This window comes from Stegastes partitus, unplaced genomic scaffold (genome assembly GCF_000690725.1).
Source record: "Stegastes partitus isolate 25-593 unplaced genomic scaffold, Stegastes_partitus-1.0.2 Scaffold588, whole genome shotgun sequence".
Lineage (NCBI taxonomy): Eukaryota > Metazoa > Chordata > Actinopteri > Pomacentridae > Stegastes > Stegastes partitus.
In genome coordinates this window covers 312,232-326,047 of record NW_007578319.1, presented here as the reverse complement: position 1 = coordinate 326,047, position 13,816 = coordinate 312,232, and the positions used below count along the sequence as shown (strand labels likewise).

The 13,816-nt window shown below is 40.1% G+C and overlaps 1 protein-coding gene across 1 annotated transcript; it reads left to right on the top strand.

Annotated features, from left to right (window-relative positions):
* Positions 1-9,887: 9,887 nt before the first annotated feature.
* Positions 9,888-13,646, top strand: LOC103362611 (beta-1,3-galactosyltransferase 1-like). The gene is made up of 2 exons (XM_008289015.1): positions 9,888-10,128; positions 12,173-13,646. Exons 1-2 carry the CDS (start codon positions 10,094-10,096, stop codon positions 13,410-13,412), a joined length of 1,275 nt encoding a protein of 424 aa, XP_008287237.1. The 5' UTR covers positions 9,888-10,093; the 3' UTR covers positions 13,413-13,646.
* The last annotated feature ends 170 nt before the right edge of the window (positions 13,647-13,816 follow it).

Here is a 13,816-nt window from a genome sequence, read left to right as displayed (position 1 = left end):
TTTAAAAAAAAAAAAAAGACAATAGTGTACAGAAATTCTTTAATTAATTGATATCCATGAAAACCTATTATTAAATGCTTTTGTTTTTTTTAAACAAACAAACAAAAGAACGATTTTCTCTGGCATTTTTGCATTTAGGGGCTGCAAGCTTGCTCAGTGGTTAGAACTGTCGCCTCGCAGCAAGAGGGTCCCCGGATCACGTCCCGGTTAGGATACCTGAGATCTTTCTGTGTGGAGTTTACACGTTCTCCCCGTGTAGCGTGGGTTCTCTTTGGGTTCCTCCCACAGTCCAAAAACATGTTGAGGTTAATTGGTGATTCTAAATTGCTGATAGGCGTGAATGTGAGTGTGCTTGGTTGTCTCTCTCTAAGTGTAGCCCTGTGATAGACTGGTGACCTGTCCAGGGTGTCCCCTGCCTTCACCCTAAGTCAGCTGGGATAGACCCTAGTGAGGATTAAGCGGTGTATAGCTAATGGATGGATGGATGTTTTAATTTTAGGTCTAGAAATCAAACATGTTTGAATAAACTAGTCCAGAGAATGAACTTTTTACTAACAAAGGGCTCTCTAAGGTCCCTCTCACCCCTCCCAAAAGGCATGAAATGGTTCGGTCCACCCCATTCCCTTAAAACGCAGCTAATTAAGTCACTTCAGTCACTTAAAAACTGAGCCTGCAGTGACAGCAAAGTTACTATAAGTCCACTTTTAAGAACACAGTCATCTAGCTAGTTAAAATATTACCTGTGGTTCTATATGTGAAAAATGTGGCATCAGTCCGACGCAACATCTTTAAATGTCTTGTTTTGTCCACAACCCAAACATATTAAGTTTGCAGTTAGAATGGTATAAACGGGTTCAGAGGCCATGTCGATCCTGTGTGCACAGTGGTGTTAATTTATATCAGTTCACAGATTGGTGGCAGCCAGCCAGATTAGGATTAATCAGCATCATAGCAAAGTCATTATCTGTCAGTATGACCAATTAAAGCTAAACATCATGAACTGCATGGCCTTCGGGTGCAGAAACAGCCACAGAGAGCAGAGCAGCGGCAGGGCTTTCCCCATCTGCTGATGATGTTACTGAGGACGTGACACGAGGTGATCTCATATACGATGGTAAGTACAAGTTATTCCAAGCTGTGTATCAGTTTCTTTATAATCCCTGGTTTGTGTGTCCTGTTGTTGAGAGAGGAAGAGGCCACAGAGACTACTGCAGAGGCTGTGCTATACCTGTCATTTGCCATAGTCCATACAAAAAAGAGCAACAATGAAACATTAGAAAAGACAATAAGATATAAAGGACTGGAGTTAAGTATTCTGTGTAAACAAATATAGGCTGTATGATACGTTTACCGGATGCCGTGCCCAGTTTAAAAACAATGAGTACACCTGCCTCCACCACAAGGCATTTGCAAACATATGGTTGGTCTTGATGCAAAGTAGAGACGCCATGTTGAACTAATGAGCAGGTTTAATATTAGACAGCAGAGCAGCAGTAGGTATCATTTGCTGCTGTATTTTTTCTCTGTGGCATCATTGTTTCAGCATTTGAACTCAAAACACTTGGTAGGTTTTTTTTTAAGGATGTTCCGACAACTTGCTGACAACTTGCTCATTTCCATGCAGTTTCTGAACTACACCGAATTGATTTATTTTTTGATCCAGTTTATTTTAATTTCCCTTTCAGTCTCTCTTGTCATCTCCCCTCTGCTCTGTGTAATCTGTGTTACAAGTACTGAAAGCTCTACATACTTAAGATATTTTACTATTGACTTTTTAAATTTGTTTTTGTGCTTCTCTTCTGTCTTCAGTAAAATATTTTTCTGTATTTTTCCAGACAGAATCATTCAACACATGATAATAACTTCAGTCATATAGCATCTTTTAAAAGCAGAGTTTACGAAGCGCTCTACAGACGGGCCAAAAAACAAAACAAAACTAAGAAACAAAAAAAACTGGGGAAGACCATTACACAACAGACAGACAGTCAGGCTTAATAGAAATAATAAATAGATAGATAATCAGTGCAACAAACAGTGATTTGAAGAAAAAAAGAATAGAAGAAAATAACAAAGAAAACAGATAGTGATCACCTGAAAGCACATTTATCAAAATACACCACTGGAAAGTTTCAAATCTGGGGATTTTTTTGCTTCTTTGATTACAGTTTCTGGCTGATGAACAATGTAAATATGGTGATTTAAAAAAAAAAAGAAAGAAAGAAAACAAGCTTTTTAAACCTACTTGACGAGTTCTGGGCTTAAGAGAGTTATTGTTCATATAACTGACAGGTTTGTTTTTTCCTCTGTTTAACAGATAGGGTCCTCCGTCACTGCTTGTCATCCCTTCTTGCTAGCGTCTGCCTCCTGAATCCTAGAACATAAAAAGTCCAATTTTCAAACTTAGGCCACTAAAAACCCTCACGGCCCCAAATCACATAACTTGTGTGCACAGCTGTAGTGAGTTCATGAGTCGGTGAAATGGTATAAAAAGGAGGAACTGGACACAGCTGTGGCAGCATGTGGAAAAAACAACTTAGATTTTGTAGTTTGTTTAATTGCTTAGCTTCCTGAGTGTGTACAAACTATGAAAGTCATTAAAGCCTTGCACACATGTAAAATATATTTTTTTAAAAATCAAATCAGGTTTATTGTCATTTTGCTGTACATACACAGCAGTACAGGCAAGATGAGAGAGCGTTTCTTCAGGATTATTCAACCAGCAAGTTTTGTGGAATGCACATCTGGGATAAGACATTAAACGTTCACTGTCGCTGTCTCCTGAAGGGGCCGCAGCGTCCATGTGCGCCGCCATTCGTTGAACCTCTTCAGGTCCTGGTAGGTCTTCAGGGACACAAAGACACACACGATGGTGTGACGATGGTGAAGCCACAGATGCAGCCCAGAGCTAGCTGTCTGTCTGTCTGCATCCCCTCCAGCTGTATCTCCGTCTGAGATGTTGTCATGGAGCCATGTTTCTGTTAAAGCAAACACACAGCAGTCCCTCCACTCTCTGTGGGTTTCTCTCCGCAGACGTAGCTCGTCCAGCTTGTTGTCGAGGCATTGGAGAGCAGGAGCGACAGTACTTGATGGGCATTTGACTGAAATGCAAACAACTGAACAAACGTGCAATATTTATCTTGTGGTGCCTGATCACTGGTCTGGACAAAGTCGAATTCAGTAGCATGTAAATGTGTTTTATGTATTTGCATGAAAAGCATCACATGAGCGTCAAACCTGCAGACTTCACAGAGCTCGCTTTTGAACATTCCCATCATGCATACATATCATATTCAGAGCTTTGTGTCCAGCTGAAGGTTCGTCAGTCACTATAGACCTCAATGTTTTAAAGCTCAACATGCAGGAAGTGCTTTCAAGAAGCACCCACATCACCAGTGACACCATGTTTACCCGTGAAACATAAACCAGCTCATGTCAGAGACCAGATGTTCTAATACACAACTCAGTGCAAGATGTGCGACTTTGCCCCTGAAGTGTTGTGGATGAGATTGGTGGGTAATACCTAACCTGATGTTGGCTAGAGTATCCTACTGTTCACATTCCTGAGCAGGTAAAGAGAAGCTGCCTGAGCCCAGGGTTGTCAGTTGCCATGCAGAGGCAAATCAGGTCTGTGGAAGTTTATATTGTTGTCACTGTTGGTATTTTAAGAGCTGGTTTCACTGACGTTTGCTGTTTGTGTCAAACACGGATCCACTCTGTTCATTGGATGAGGCGAGTTGACATTGCAAAACCGTGCAATGTCAACTCACCGCTCAGATGGATTGGGGTGTGCTGTCCAGATAGAAGACCAAGAATACAACATGAACAGCAGGGTTCTACTGCTCACGTTATGTTCTTGGAATATTAAATTGTTGTATTCTTAAGACTAGTAAAATGAGAACTTTCTAGAGTTCTGAATAGAAGCTCAAGCTCCAGATTTCAATCAGTTGTGGGAGTGTTTTCCCATGTGATAAATGTTAAAACACTACAGATTTATATCCAAAATAGATTCTGTATCACAGGTACTCAGCGGAAATGATACGCAAAAAAAATCAAGTTGTAATTATTTTGTCAGATGTGCTGTCTGGGTGTGATGCATTTGAAGGCCTAAATATGGCTGTGACTTTGAAGCCCAATTTATTTATTTATTTTCACTATTGGAAACATGTAAACATTTAGACGAGGGGTGTTAATGATTTACTGTTAGTTGACTAATTTCCGACAATGATTTATAAATGAATAAGGAAGCAGACGAGGGAAGTGCATGTCAGGAAGTGTATTTTAGATTCATTGTATTACTGCTGGAGTTTGCATGTTCTCCTCGTGCAGCGTGGGTTCTCTCCAGGTTCTCCGGCTTCCTCCCACACAGTCCAAAAACATGTTGAGGTTAATTGGTGATTCTAAATTGTCCGTAGGTGTGAATGTGAGTGTGCTTGGTTGTCTGTCTCTAGTTGTAGCCCTGTGATAGACTGGTGACCTGTCCAGGGTGTCCCCTGCCTTCACCCTAAGTCAGCTGGGATAGACTCCCCCCCTCCTCCCGCGACTCTAGTGAGGATTAAGTGGTGTATAGATGATGGATGGATGGATGTATTACTGTTCACTGTTTAGTGGGGTGAAGTTCCAGGTGTGTTTGCTGAGCGCCTGTAAAGGTCAATGACATGAGCGCATCTCACTGCTGTCTAACTCCAACTGTGGCAGTTGTGCTGATTACCTTTGAAGCTTTAAGTTGTACAAAAAGTGTCTGATGGCTGTTTGGTTTACCGAGCTACTGGAGTCTCACGGTAACACTAAGCTAGGATTATGAAATGTTAACAGAACGGGAGCTGAGTGTCTGTCAGCAGAGACGTTTCCAACAGCAACATTCTTCAACAACACGCAAACATAAAGTGATCAAGTGTATAAATACATTTAACAAATGGTGGTCAATACTCACAGGTTTAGTGAACTCACAAAGTGGATTTTCTCAGGCTTATTGCTAAAAACTATAATAAACTAATGGTAACTATAAATTTAGTAACCTGGTGTTTACGTTATCTGTTCATGAAACTACTAATGTAACCAAGCTGATTTCACAGCAAACATTTGGTGTTAACTATATTTCATTAACTATATTGCATTTAATTCCAGATTAATTGATTATTAATTGGTAATGTGGTCAACTGTCAGTTAAGGAAATTGTTAAAAATGTACCTTATTGCTGCTGCAGTAACCTGTTGAAAGTAACTATGTGCAAAATTGCTAGAAGTTGAGTCCACAATTCTTGAGCAGTTTGCTCAAAATTCAATCCTAGCTTGACCTGTTGCATTGACACATCAATAAACTGAAGTAATTAATGAAAACGCAGCAGGACAGGACTGAACAAAGCTGTGGTGAACATCTGGAGAGCACTGTAAATGTTTTGCATTCTAGGACTTGGTAAAAAGTAGTTGTTTTATTTTACAACTTTTGAGGGAATGTTTTAAGTGTTGCAGGAGCACTGGGAGCAGAGTATCGCTGCATGAAGAGACTCCTCAGAAAAGGTTGGCATCCAAATTGAAATCAGGTTCAGTTTTTCCTTTATATAGGTGCAGTCGCTAAGCTTCTTGATCGTACTTCACCTTGTAGCCTGTAGGAGGTTTTAACTAACATGAAACACAAAACAATGCACAGAGGTCTGTAACACTAATGATCATATAACTTATTATAAGTTGTGGCAGTCATAGGTGCAGCCATTTTCCCCTTGAAGTCACATTCCTGTACAGCGAATCTGCATCCTCGATTGCGTTTTGAGAGAAAAGAATCACAAATCAGTTTAAAATCAACATTTTTGCAGTGTTTTGTTGCTTTACTGCCGTTCCTTCTCAGCCATCATCAGAAATTAGCCGAGGCAGCACTTGTCACACTGATAACCCAGAAAACGTTGGCGAAGCTTGAAACATGTGAAAGGTTGTATTTTAACCCAAACCATAAACACGAGTAATCAGTAATCTCAGAGTTGACGTTTCACTGATCTGTGCTTCTTCACTTTTACTTTCTCCTTTCCCAGGACTGAAAACTGCACCTCAGTCGCTGTAACATGCATCGTTTTTATGCCAAGTGCAGTATTGACTCTCAGATGTATTTAAACAAACGGCCTAGTACAATGACAAAGTGGTGTACCTGAGACCCGCCGTCACTAAGCACACATCCTGTCGAAGGATTAAAATTAAACAAAGCAAGAAAGGTGATAGCCCAACATCCTTCTGTTGTTGTCGTGCTCGGTTGCCCTTAAACAATAGACTCTGTAAATGTGCCAACACCATCACCTCAGCATTTGTTCATCAGTCCTGTCCCAGCTCCACTATTTTGTCTTTTAACTTTCTTTAATCCTTATGACAATTTGAACGTTTTTGGTCTTTTCAATAGGTTTATCGTCATTCTTATTCAAGTTTCTCATTGGTATACATTTAGTTAATTTTCCTACTTGACCGTATTGTTAATGAATTATATTAAATAAAAGCAAGCATCGTAACTAAAAACGCACCTTATACCAACATTTTAAGCTCATATCTGCGCAGTTTTGTCTATTAACTCACAGTGGTTTGCAATAATTTGGTTTGTGATGTTATCATACTCAGTTGCTGATTGGATTTATTATTGTGTAACAGGCTAAATGTATAAAGTATGTATTACCTTGGTTTGTTGACCTTATTTCCTGTTATTGAATCAGTTTTCCCCCCAAAACGCTGCTTTATCACAAAAAAGTTTACTTTATCCAATAACTTGCTAATGCTAATTAACATGGTCAACATTAGCATGCGTGACCGTATGCTAACCTGATCACAGTATTACTGAACAACAACATAAACGCAGCATATAATATTAGTCAAATTCTCTAAAGCATTTCTAGCATTTTAGGTGTAGCGTTAATGAGGTTGTCTATGCGGTTTGTGTAGTGTTGCCCCGTTGCTCTTGAAGGTCCAGGTGAAGTTGGTGGACGTTTTTAGGGGACAGGTTCACGTTGTCGGACACGTCCATCCAGAGCATTGGAGGGGTGACGTGTCTGGAGAGTTGACTGGGCAGACTGGTACATTTTCAGCAGTTTATTTATTCAGGGCAGCGCATATTGAGGCAACACGAGAAGATCTGTTGTCTTCTTGAAATGTTAGGTTGCAAATGAACGGGACCACAGTGAATGTGAGGCCAGTTGGGCACAGAGTTTGCCATTGTTTATATATAGCAACCCTGTCTCCGCAAAATTACATCCCTGTACAACTAAACAGCATTCCTTATTACGTTTGAGGGGAGTTTATTAATCCGCAGCTGACTACTGTGGATTAACTGTGTGCACAAAACTAAGCTGGTGGGTTTTCGGCTCCCAACGCTGTTTATTGCAAACTGTTGTCCACAAAATGCACTCAACAGAGAGGCTCTAGCTTACAAATTCACAATCAAAACCTGTATACTAGTAGTGAGTTTTTACAGTTCATCTGCGGTTTAAAAAGCAACTGCAGCATTTCCAAAGAACACTGCAGGACACACCCACCATGTCAGCAAATATATCGCAGGAACATAACTGCTGCACCAACAGAACCTGAGAATATGCAAACATCTGATGGTGTAGGATCCTAATGTTATTTAGATGTGTCTGGTAAATTTGTAGGGTCTCAACTGTAATGTTTGAACTACTCACGTAACTTTACATAATAAATTACAATGTATGCTCTTACCCTTAACATTTATACTATTCAGGTAAATCTACATAATAGGTACAATTATTGTACAGTCGTGACTTGACATTCCGACCCTTAGCAATCTGAAAACCTTGCTATCCGACAGGTTTTTAGGAAAAATGAACAGAACCCATAAAAAAAGCCTTGGATTCCGACTCCGACATGACATTTTATGTCACAAATAAGGATAACAGCATATTATCTGACTTAACAATCCTACAGATTTACTTACCTTTGATTTCGACTGACAGGCCCGTGCACAAGCGCACCGGTCAATTAGTCGTGAAATCCAGCGACGCGTAGTGTTCTAACAATACACTAGTCCCACTCATTACGTGAGTTTTCCGAACTAATGAAGTTGTTTTGCATCAGTTTGTTAGTAAAAAACTCTACATGTGCAGAACACAGGAAGGATAGCTCTGGTGTTTTGAAGTTCTGTGAAGTATTAAACAATGTGACATGTTTTGATACCTGAACAATTCTATGAACCTGTATAGGCTGCGGTTGTAATGGGCTTATCAATCATAGAAACAAATTGCTTTGATGCTGTTACATGCCAGACATCATACGTAAAATTGCGTCTGCCAAGTTTTCACCAGTGTTCAAACAGTACCAGACCACGTCATGCGCTGTCATGGAGTGAGCGACCAAGCGAAAACAGAGATAACAATAGCGGTGAAAACAGCTCTGTGTCAACACAAGCTAGAGCATCTGAAATGTTCCCAGGACAGATTGGTACAGTGAATAAAAGACAAGTATTCTGTGACAATCGGCCGATCAATAACATATATGTAGTTAGTTTATTATAACAACTATAACCAATAAATATTAACAAGTTACCCTTCAAGCATCAAGCCTATGGGGGCATTATTGTAGCGCAACTATTTGTCCATGCGTATGGAGAGATGTCTGTCTGTATCTCAATCCGTTCGTCCGAAGTGAGATTTGTCAATGTGTGAAAGAAGTTGTCAGTGTAAACCAAAATCTGCAAAAGTCGTCTCACAGTTTGTCTGTCTGTAATCAGGTTTTCAAATGTGTAAAAGATCTGTACGCATTGACAACTCTTATTCCATGTCCAATATTTAATACAGATGAGCAGATTTTTTTACACATTTGAAAACCTGATTACAGACAGACATCTCTCCATACACATGGACAAATACTTTTGCTACAACAACGTCCCCGTACAAGCCCTCCTTGTATCTCGGCCTCCGTCTTGACAATCCAACAGCGTTGCTATCCGACATAAAGGAAGGTATTACATTTAGTGTTGGATTATCGAGTCACGACTGTATATAAAATATTGTAGTAACATTGTGTATGTACAATGCATGTTGTAATATTTATATCACTCAGGTCAATTTGTAGAGCCTTAAGTATACTATTCAAACTACTCTGGAAAGTTTACACAATAAATTATAATGTATGCTCTTATCCTTAATATTTATATTATTCAGATAAAGCTTTAATATAGTTTTAATATAGTTATTCAGGTACAATTATATTGTATAAAATATTGTAGCACCTTAATCTTAATATATATTTTACTCAGGTAACTTAACTATATCATTCAAACTACTCTGGTAAGTTTACACAATAAATTATAATGTGTGCTCTTATCCTTAATGTTTTAAATAATCAGGTAAATTGGTAAAGCCCAGTCTTATTTCTCTGTTGGAACACAATTTGTTTAAATGGCTATTAATTAAATAAAGCTGCTAAATAATACTTGACTCAGCTATAAATGGCTTAACTATCTTGACACTAAAAACAAAAGTATATGTAAGCAGTTTTATTTGGGTTCAATATAACAAAACATTTTAAACTTTAAAGTCTCAAGTACATTTTGCAGATAATTCTCCAGTACATTCACTGACAAAGATCTTAGTACATCCTCGCTACTAATCTTAAGGATTTTATCTACCGTGGAACACGAAAGCGCTGAAACAGCTCCTCAAGTCCAAGTCCAACAACCCACCCAAAGGTTGTGCAGTAAATAAAAGCATTGAGACATTTCTGCTTCCACACACACACCAATTGTAGAGGAGCGTCACGCATGAGGTAAGAAGAGGCGGGCTCAGAGCCTTTCCAGCTTTTCATTGGCTTTGAGGCAAAGCAACCCAGGGGTCGAGCAAACTAAGGTGTGGCTCTCCCACAGGTAAGAGGAGGTTGGCAGTCCCAAGGTTACTCATAGACTGCGGAGAGGAGGGAGAGACAGCAGCGTTGTTTTAATGTCGTTCCACTGTGAAGACGGACAGGTGAGGCTCACACCTGGATGCAGCACCACGCCTGAAGCCTGAAGCGTGAAGCCATGAATTTTACAGCCGAGCAACATCTTGTCATTTTTCTGCTGCTACACATGGATAAGGACAAAACCCGGCATCTATAGACCGGGGAACATCAACATGCTAGAAAGCTGCTTCGTCAGGGGTGAAGAAAGGTATGTGAGCGCTTTAAGTGTGATTTTTTTCCTCCATTTCTGTCAAGTAGGAAGCAGAAAACACAAAGCTAGGAGTTGTTAAAGGTTAAGAGAGATTTTTTTTATACAGAAATTTAAGGGATTAAGCCTCAAGTATGATTTTACCCTTTGAACTCTAAGCAGTTTCTGTCCATTTGGTTGCTCCTTTCACGTTTTTTCACACTGTGGGCTAAATTGTTTTACTGCAATATTAAGTCCTCCACCTCTATGGAAACACCACAACCATGACTAGAACAAGAGAGAACTCAGAAATGTCTTCTGTGCAGTAAAATAACAACAACAACAACAACAACAATAATAATAATATAAAAGTTGAATTTCTTTATTATTTCATTTAAAAAAAAAACCCAAAAAAACCTGAACTCAACATGTACAAGTTTACAGATTGTTACCAGAAAAGGGAAAGAAAAAAAAGCATGTCTCTACATACTATACATATTATTTTAATTACTTTTTGAATTTTTTTCCTTCTATTTTCGTCCTATCTACTCTGTGTAAACACTGCCTGCAGTTCAACCAAAAGTTTCCTGAATTTTTTTCACATGACTGTTGGTCACAGCTGTGTCGATCATGCCACCACATTTTTGCCAAGAGAACGCTGAATTATTTATTTATTTATTTTCTTATTTTCGTCTTCTTTTTTTTTGGCAGAATCCAGGGCAAACAATGTATTTGTTGCATTTTTTATTTTTTTTTTTAAATGAGACATGTTGAAAAAAAAAATTAATTACATATCGCAATATCTAGCTTAGATTTGCCTACATTTTGTGATGGAAAGGCACCTCACAGATATTTAAAGGACCAATGTAGTTGAAAATCCCACATTTCCCCCATATTTTTACCAGTGGCAGGCCGTGCATTTTACTCCGAGGCCTTCAGTGGCGTCCTACCTGAATCAAACCATCTCTTAACACCGTCATTATGACGCCACAGCTATAGAATTCATCAGTATTATGCAGAAAGGCAGGATGCTGCATATCAGACAAGTATCTCATGGAGTGAGAATTTGAAAAACAAGAAAACCCAGTGAAAACAATTCAACAAGTCTCCATTACCTGCGGCCACAGCTGCAGCACATACATCACATCTAACAAGAGCATCAATAGCAACCCAATAAAATGACCAAAATTTACATTTTACTCACCGAAACTTGTGGTTATTTGAACACAAAATCTATCCCCCTTTCTGTTCTCACAAAGAGTTCAATCACTCTGTTGAGCTGGTGATCCATGCGTTTCACTTTCAACAGTAAGTCCTGTTGTATCCGCATTGAGGCTAATGCTGAAAATCTGGTCTGTCCAGTTGTGTTTCTGCCATAAGTTTTAATTCACTTTTAGGCTGAGAATGTCCACTTCCTTAGCTTAAAAAAACCACAACTTAAAAGCAACAAAACGATGCTTTTTGCTAAAATTTTAGCCTGTGCAGGTCGCTACAGACAGGAATTAGACAGAATCATAGGAAACTATTACAATGTAAGTCAGTGATTCTGATAGAGTTCAGGCCAGCAGAGAAGACCTTGCTGGTCCTGATGGCACACCACTGGGTTTTACAGTTTCTGCCCTTGATGAATGGTGTGGAGAGTTTTTCGTTTATTTTCAGAATCTGGTGCAAACTGTATATTTTTGGTGATTTCTTAAAGGAGACATCTAGAAATAGAGTAATTGTAATGAAAAATCAATTTTCAGCTTAGATTTGGTTAAAGTTTGTTAAGTTACAGATGTCTAAAAGATCATTATTAAATTGACAATTTAGCATTTCTTTATGTTTTAATGGATACCAACTAATGAAATGAATAATTATGGCAATGTTTTTGAAGATGACATGCCTTTTAAAGCCACGGACAGGTTTTAGGGTTCAGAAGGTTAATGGGAAATAATCCTGAACGTTTCCAGCCTGTATTGGGGAACAGCATTTTTGTGACTTGCATTTCAGCAAATTATTCATTTTAGTTGAAAGCCTACATACTGATAAACACGTCCTCTCTCTGCCCTGCTTCTCTTCTCAGGCAGGAAATGCTGAATGATGGGAAACCGGCGGACGGCAGAAGATGTCGGTGGTCGAAGCGCCACTGCATCTTCGTTGTTCTGGTGTTTGTTGCAGTTTTCTTTTTCTACACCACAAACATAAATACAATGGCGCCTGACTGGAACCCTAAAGCGTGGATGCAAAATTCCTCGAAGTGGTGGAGTAGATTTAAAGGTGAAGGTGAAGTCTCACAGATCAGGACCGATACCATCAGCACTAGCAGATCTACAGATGAGCCGGTTCATGCTGCTACTGCCAACTTATCTGTGTTCCATCAAACTAATAACATCACATCAGCACAGGAGGCAAACACGACCGCACAAAGCCTCATCACTGCTGCTCCAGTGGTGGAAGTGCAGCCGATAGCGGTTCCTTACGTTTCCCCTGGACCCTACGTGGTGGAGTACCCTTACAAGTACCACTTCACCATAAATGAGCCTCAGAAGTGCGAGCAGGAGAAGCCGTTCGTGGTACTCATGGTTCCCGTGGCGCCTCACAACCGGCAGCACCGAGACGACATCCGGAGCACGTGGGGAAGCGAGAGCTCGGTATTGGACCGAGCAGTGAGGCTGTTTTTTATTTTGGGGCTGACGGCCGGAGACGGAGCCGAGCAGATCCGGGATCAGTTGCTGCAGGAGAGCAACGAGCATCACGACCTGATCCAGGCCGACTTCCTCGACTGCTACAAGAACCTCACCATCAAGACCATGGTGATGCTGGAGTGGCTGAACGCTCACTGCTCGGGCGCCTCGTATGCCATGAAGATCGACTCGGACATGTTTCTAAATGTGCCCAAGCTGGTCGAAATGCTGCTGAACGCTCCGAAGACCAACTACATGACCGGACTGGTGGCGGCAGGAGGTCAAGTCCTGCGAGACCCAGCGTCCAAGTGGTTCCTCCCTGTGGAGCTTTACCCTCACGCCCAGTACCCTCGCTATGCTCTGGGTCTGGGCTACATTGTGTCTTTAGACCTCCCTGAGAAGCTGATAGAAGCTTCCAGACATTTGAAGGCTCTTTACATTGAAGATGTGTATTTGGGGTTGTGCATGCAGCACCTGGACATCCCTCCGACCGACCCGCCCAGCGGGGCATACTTCAATGTGTTTCCTGTGCAATACACCCGCTGTGCTTACTCCAGACTAGTGGCGACCACAGTTCACGCGGGCACCGATCGAATCTGGGTTTGGAAAGACTTTAAAAAGCCGGGACCATACTGCTGAAAAACAGCTTAATTTAAAGAGTAATGTGTTTAAGAAAACCACAGCTGAATTTTCTCAGCCCTACTTACCTCATTTATTCTATTTTATTTTATTTTTTAAATGATGTTTTACTTCCTCATTTCAAACTGTGATTACAGAAAATATGTGTTTACTGCTTCCTTTTGAATTTGAAGCGTGTTTCCTGTTGCATTTCTTGCACTTGAAAATGAAAATAAATATTATTCCAGACATCAAGTGGAATTTATTTGAGTAAAGTGCAAACTACACCATTAACCAACCTTTTGGGAAAAGCTAATTTTTCCCTTTTTGTGGTCAGAAATAGAGCTGCAACAAATAATCACATATTTGATCAGCTGACCACTATTAAATTAATCACCAGCTATTTTGATGATCGATTTTAGCAA